This window comes from Miscanthus floridulus, chromosome 17, assembly GCF_019320115.1.
Source record: "Miscanthus floridulus cultivar M001 chromosome 17, ASM1932011v1, whole genome shotgun sequence".
NCBI classification, from domain to species: domain Eukaryota; kingdom Viridiplantae; phylum Streptophyta; class Magnoliopsida; order Poales; family Poaceae; genus Miscanthus; species Miscanthus floridulus.
Genome location: NC_089596.1, coordinates 25,552,004 through 25,558,047, shown reverse-complemented (window position 1 = coordinate 25,558,047; position 6,044 = coordinate 25,552,004). Strand labels below are relative to the sequence as shown.

The following is a 6,044-nucleotide window of genomic DNA, read 5'->3' as shown; positions in this document are numbered from 1 at the left end:
CGAAAACAAAGCAGATCACGCATATATTCAAACACAGGAAAACTTTGCTGACACTGACGAAACAGATCACACACATATTAAAAAAAGAGTAATTTGGACACCAGACCCTCCCGCCACCGACGGCTCAAAGGCACAATCAAGTTCACTGTGCTTAGTAATTCTACAGTTTGGCCGTGCTCGTCGTTCAATAAAGGTATTCAACTAAAAAAATATAGCCCCAGTGCAATGTACGGGTATTTATCTAGTAATTCTAATGTCTGAAACTACCGTAGTTGGGTTAGGGCATGTACAACCCACAGACTGGAGGTTGTCTGTATGATGATGTCACATGACAAATAGACGACTAAATAGATAGCTTGTACAGTAGGTTGTCTGTTTGGCTGTCTATTGTTTATCTAATGCTTGCATAGTGTGAATATTATTGGTGTAAACCATTGTGATGCTTATTGATAAAAAAATAGATCAAACGAAAAATAATAAGATGATCATGGTTATAACATTTTTTTGGAAGAATCAATATATATAGTATATTTATATATTATAATATAATATGATGGATTCTTTTTGAACCTATTTAAGGTCTTCGTATATTATTTTATTTTTTATACAAATGAGATGTTCAGTGACAGAGTTGCATTCGTTCATAAACAATACAGTGCATATACAACATGCCTCGCACACTCGATCCAGCCACGGAGTCGCTCGCTACCATCGCCTGGTACAGCGGTAGACGAAGCCGTCGATTTGCTTGGGAGCACGAGACGGGGCCGCCGTCTCAGACGACAAACACGCTCTCTCTCCACATTGAATACGTCGTATGGAGGGTGTATCTACAAAAACAGCGTTATACAGATGGCCTTCCGCAGCGCGTTGTACGTGCCCTTATGGAATAGGGGTTGACCACAGTAAATGCTTTTACATTGTAGCTAGTCATGGCCAATTTAAGGAGTCTATAAAGGAGGGAATGACACTAAGAAGGGCGTGAATCGGTGCTCTAATTTTTTTTTAATCGTGATAGATCTTGGCCTATCCAAACTATCATTTCCCATTAGCGGTTCCTATTCAAAGGACTAAGATTCATACCATGTAGGGCCATCATGCTAAACATATTCTTAGCAAAGAGCACACTGAGATATTGTAGATTTAAACAAGCCAAATAATTTTAAATGTATTTGAAACAACATACAATTATTGTCTATTGATTAATCTAATTATACATATTTGGTATTATAAATGTTTGGATGTTTTGGATCTAAATAGATAAAAACTATTTGCCTTATGGAAAAAAGAGATTCATATTTTTTTAGAATAGAGGGCATCGTTGCCTGCCCTCCAGAACCTTCGCTTAACTGTTGTTCCCAACAAATATAGCCTTGGGTAAAAAAAAATTCAGAAAAATCCCAGCTGACAAGGAAAACCCAGCGGACGGCGTTCACACCGTCACCGCGTGAACACGAGCCGCCCCCACGTCACATCCCCACCGCCCCCACCCACCGACTTGCGGGCCTCGCGTGAACCCCTGCCCCACCCCCAGCCACACGGGCTGCAACCGCCCTTCTAGAAGCCGCCACGTCACCACGCGGTCGCCGGACGCTGGAACGGAAGCAGAACAAACGCCTGAATTAAGCTGCTTCACAACTAAGCAATTCATTTATTTATTTATTTATAAAATAAAAAAATAAAAAAAAATAAAAGTCATTCGAACCGTTGAATTCGCCGCGAGTTTCCTACCTATAAAACGACCCCGATTCTCCCCCGACTTTTCCTCATCACAAACGCGTCCTCGAAATCAAATTCCCCCCGAGAAAAAAAACCCAGAATCCCCGACGAACCGAACCTAAAATATCCCAATCCCTTCTCGATCCAGCGAGCCATGGCCGATTCCACCACCAACGACGCCCCGGTCGCCACCATCCAGCCCACGACGGAGGTAAGCGGCGCTCCTTCTCGATTCGATTTGGCCGAGGGGTTTGGCGTGGATTCTCATGGCGCTTGTCTGATTTGGTTTGGTTAGGAGGAGGTGACGGTGGAGAGGGCTGCGGCGGCGGCGGCGGCGGAGGAGGAGAGGCTGCGGTACCTCGAGTTCGTGCAGCAGGCGGCAGCGCAGGCGCTGGTGCTGGCGGCCGCGGCCTACGCGTACGCCAAGCAGGGCGCGGGCCCGCTCCGCCCCGGCGTTGACCATGTCGAGGGCACCGTCAAGGCCGTCGTCGGCCCGGTGTACGACAGGTTCCACGCCGTCCCGCTTGACCTCCTCAAGTTCATCGACCGCAAGGTAAAGAGGAGGGTCTCTAGTCTGATTTGGTTTTCCTCTTCGTATGTTGAAATTGTGCTACAAAATTAGACTTGAGTTTGATGAAATGAAATTCGCAGGCTTAGGTTTCCAGGATGGGATTTGTCAATTTTCTAGAGTTGAAATCATGTCAATTTAGCCTTGTCGTTAAGGGTTCGGATTAGTTGTTCTTGATGATATTATTGACCTGTTGCTAGAAATATGTTCCTGTTGTCACGTATACTGTGTCTCAAAGGGTTTAATTGTAAGGAATTGTATCATGGTAGCAAATTGGGATTTCGCAGGGCAGAAGCATGATTGATCAAAATAACAAAATGTGTTTAGCTAAGATTCGAGGCTTATTACTTGTAGAATCACAAGCACCCACTTTTGGCCAGTTTTATTAGGAACTATACTAAATTGGTGTAAACACTACTAACACACACATAACCTCTGGACAAGCCTTTTGGTGTAGTTGATTAATCAGCACGGTCCACTTTTAGCTGATTTTCAGGGATATTCATCAGCACCTTGAATTTGCCTACGTGTGTAGAGTTCTCACTTGTGCCCAGGATATTTATCATTTTTCATGCACTTCTTGCAAGTCTGGACATTTCATTAGTTATTATCCCTTATATTGTATACGCACTACATATTCAAGTCACTATGTCAATTTCTTGCACTGTTTTGACATCCGATTTGTGTTACTGAACAAAGATGGGATTGCTGATTTGCAAGTTGTCCCCCACTTGCAGGTTGGTGAGTCTGTTGAGGAGATTGACCGCCGTGTCCCTCCAGTGGTGAAGGAAGCCCCAACCCTTGCCCGCTCGGCTGCAAAGGAGGTTCGCCAGGCCGGCCTGGTGGGCACGGCCACAGGTCTTGCCAAGTCAGCCATTGCCCGCGCGGAGCCAAAGGCCCGGGAGCTCTACACCCGCTATGAGCCCGTGGCTGAGCGCCGTGCAGCTGAGGCTTGGGTGGCCCTTAACCGCCTCCCACTGGTGCCTTCAGTCACCAGGGCTGTCCTCCCCACAGCCGCACAGCTCTCAGCCAGGTACAATTCAGCGGTTCTTGACGGTGCCAAGAGCGGGAACACTGTGGCCACCTATCTCCCACTTGTGCCCACTGAGCGGCTCGCCCGGGTGTTCGCATACCCCATGGCTGACGTTGCTCCAGCACCAGAGATGCAGCCTATCCCCTCCCAGTAGAAGATGAAATGGAATGGAAACTACATAATCAATTATATCAAGTATAAACTGAGATGTGTAGCAAGTATTACTGTGTTATGTCTTTGTGTATCCTATGGTGAACTAGAGCTCGCATGCGTGGTTTAGTGTGGTGGCATTGCTTGTTCCAACTTGCAATGAGCCTACACAAGTTTATCTTTGTTCTATGGATAATGATGTGTACATTAATGGGTATCTGTTAGAATTCTATAGCAATATTGATGTTTGTGCTTTGTCATCAGTATTCAGATCTGGCTCTGACATTAGGAGTGCACTTGGTCTAAAAAAGTGTCTGCAATTTGAGTACCCAATGTGTATGTGCCTGGCTGTTGGTGTTGTAACCTAGGACTGGCTGACCAAATGAAGAGCTTGTTTGGTTGGGTACAGGTTCCAAAACCAGCTTAGCAAAAACCATGGCATGCTAAAATCATGGCTAGCCAAAATTAGGGCAAAAAATCGAGGCAAAAAAGTCAAGGCATATTTGGTTTAGTGCCAAAATATGATAGCCAATATCTTTTTCCCTCTTGAGCTTTAAAAAGTTTAGAAACTTACCGTGTGTTTTTTGGTACTAAATCAATTGATAGCCAAATTTCTAGGTATGCTCTGATTTTGCGTGAGCAAATTTTGGAACCCAACCAGGCAGCCCAAAATGTGTAGGAAGTTTTTGCCGCTGTATAATTGAATTGTGGACACCAATTGATAGCCAAAAATTCTAGGTATGCTCTGTTTGACTTGGTAAATTTTGGAACCCAACCAAGCAGCCCAAAATGTGTAGGAAGTTTTTGACACTGTATAATTGAATTGTGGACATTCACCTATTGGTCCAGACATATCAGTTAAACACAAATTTGCTCCTCTTTTTTAGATGCACGTACACCAAACCATTCACATGGAAATTTCTTATTACACTGAACATTTTGATCAGAGGAGCATGTCCGTAATCCAACACCAGAAGGATGGAGATCAGGCTTTGCGCTAGATCTAAACACAGAATGTACACTTTGAAGAACAACCATAGAACTCATAATAATAGAACAGATCAATCTTATTATGTGAAGATCATAGTCCTAGCTGAAGAATCTGTATGGAATCAAATGTTCTCATTTAGCAGACTTTGTACCATAGCTAGGATTTCCAAAAGAAGATGGCATTGATTTCATGGCAAATAAAAGGAATACGGCGAGAATTCAGTTTGGCTGAAGCATGTAAAACATAAAGTAACAATAATATAAAACATATAAAATCAGCATAAGTAAGTTCTATGAAGTGTAATACAAACAAATAAATTAGAATGCGGTGGAGAGGAAAAAGTCTTTTGTCCAAGATGGTTGTTGGTGCTTGTAGCTAGTAATTCTGCTCTGTTGTCACTACAACCCATGATACAACCTGGGATGGTTAGGATTGGAACTGACTGCATTCTTAACAGCATCCCATGCGGGGTGCTCGGGCTCATAGTTTGCATTGATAAAGTAACCAAGGTCACATCTTACGATAGCAAGACAAGGGAGATGCTGGATGCCGAAATCAAATTCTCCATTGGTGAGAGACCCGGTTTTATCTCTACTGAACTCGAGATTGAGCTCTTGTAGCTTCGGCATGGCCCCAGCTTCGAACAACCACCCAAACCCACAGTTAATCAAACCAACTCGGAGCATTCTCAAGCTAGGAAATCCATGTGCGCCACTGATCTTAATCCGTTGTGCTTCTTGAGAAGAGGATAATATGTCGGCTACTCCAATCATTACCCAGAGACAGAGGCTCGACAGAGCGCTTAAGCGCCCGAGTAAACCAACATCTGCAGGTTATCAAGTGAGCCGATCCATCTAGGGATCCTCGGGAGCTGAATACCCAATATTTCAAGTCGTTTGAGGCTGATGGGGGTGGGGTTCCATGGCTCCATCACGAAGTTCATGGACTCTTCGTTGGTTCCTGCAGTCAAAGAATTTAGGCTTCCTGTACCAAGTATACACAGAGATGAGGCCAAATCTTTGGTAAACGCATCTGTCCACACCCTCAGTATCCGTAAATTTCTTAGCTGACAGAGCTCCTGCATGAAGTTAGGTATCTGACTCCATACTGTGATGTCTTGCAACCTCTGCAAGGCTTGCATGTTCCTGAATCCATCTGGCAAATGCACACCAAAACTAGAAAAATCGATTGACCAACCATGCAAGGCGAAGAATACTTGATGGAAGCTTCTTTATATGAGTAACTCTTAAATCCAGTGTTTGTAAATACTCAGCTCTCCAATTTCTTCAGGAAGCTCATTTATCCATGTTTGACGCAAGCTCAAGTGCTTTCTTTATTGGAATGGAAATCCTTGTCAATTTATTTGGCTGCCGCTATTGTTGTGGGTCTCTACTTATTAGGCGGCCCGTTCTCGATGATACGATGAATTTGACCGCCGCGTCCATCCGGTGCTCATCAAGGGAGCCCCGCATGCACCTGCCGAGGATCGTGACCAACATCCGTGCTCGTTGGATGTGCGTGGCAGCAGACGGCGTGATCGAGATGGTGGACTACAACAAGTGCACGCAGCATTTTGTTGCGTT

General features: G+C 44.5%; 1 protein-coding gene across 1 annotated transcript; it reads left to right on the top strand.

Moving 5' to 3' along the window:
* Positions 1-1,761: 1,761 nt before the first annotated feature.
* Positions 1,762-3,725, top strand: LOC136516487 (REF/SRPP-like protein OsI_017815). The gene is made up of 3 exons (XM_066509893.1): positions 1,762-1,930; positions 2,015-2,272; positions 3,025-3,725. The coding sequence occupies exons 1-3, from the start codon at positions 1,874-1,876 to the stop codon at positions 3,472-3,474; spliced, it is 765 nt and encodes a 254-aa protein (XP_066365990.1). The 5' UTR covers positions 1,762-1,873; the 3' UTR covers positions 3,475-3,725.
* Positions 3,726-6,044: the final 2,319 nt, after the last annotated feature.

What these genes read in the sequence shown, in the direction of transcription:
- LOC136516487 (XM_066509893.1), top strand. Translation starts at nt 1,874, where the DNA reads ATGGCCGATTCCACCACCAACGACGCCCCGGTCGCCACCATCCAGCCC. An exon ending in CCATCCAGCCCACGACGGAG is followed by an intron (nt 1,931 to 2,014) that starts GTAAGCGGCGCT and finishes TGGTTTGGTTAG; the next exon opens with GAGGAGGTGACGGTGGAGAG. An exon ending in TCAAGTTCATCGACCGCAAG is followed by an intron (nt 2,273 to 3,024) that starts GTAAAGAGGAGG and finishes CCCCACTTGCAG; the next exon opens with GTTGGTGAGTCTGTTGAGGA.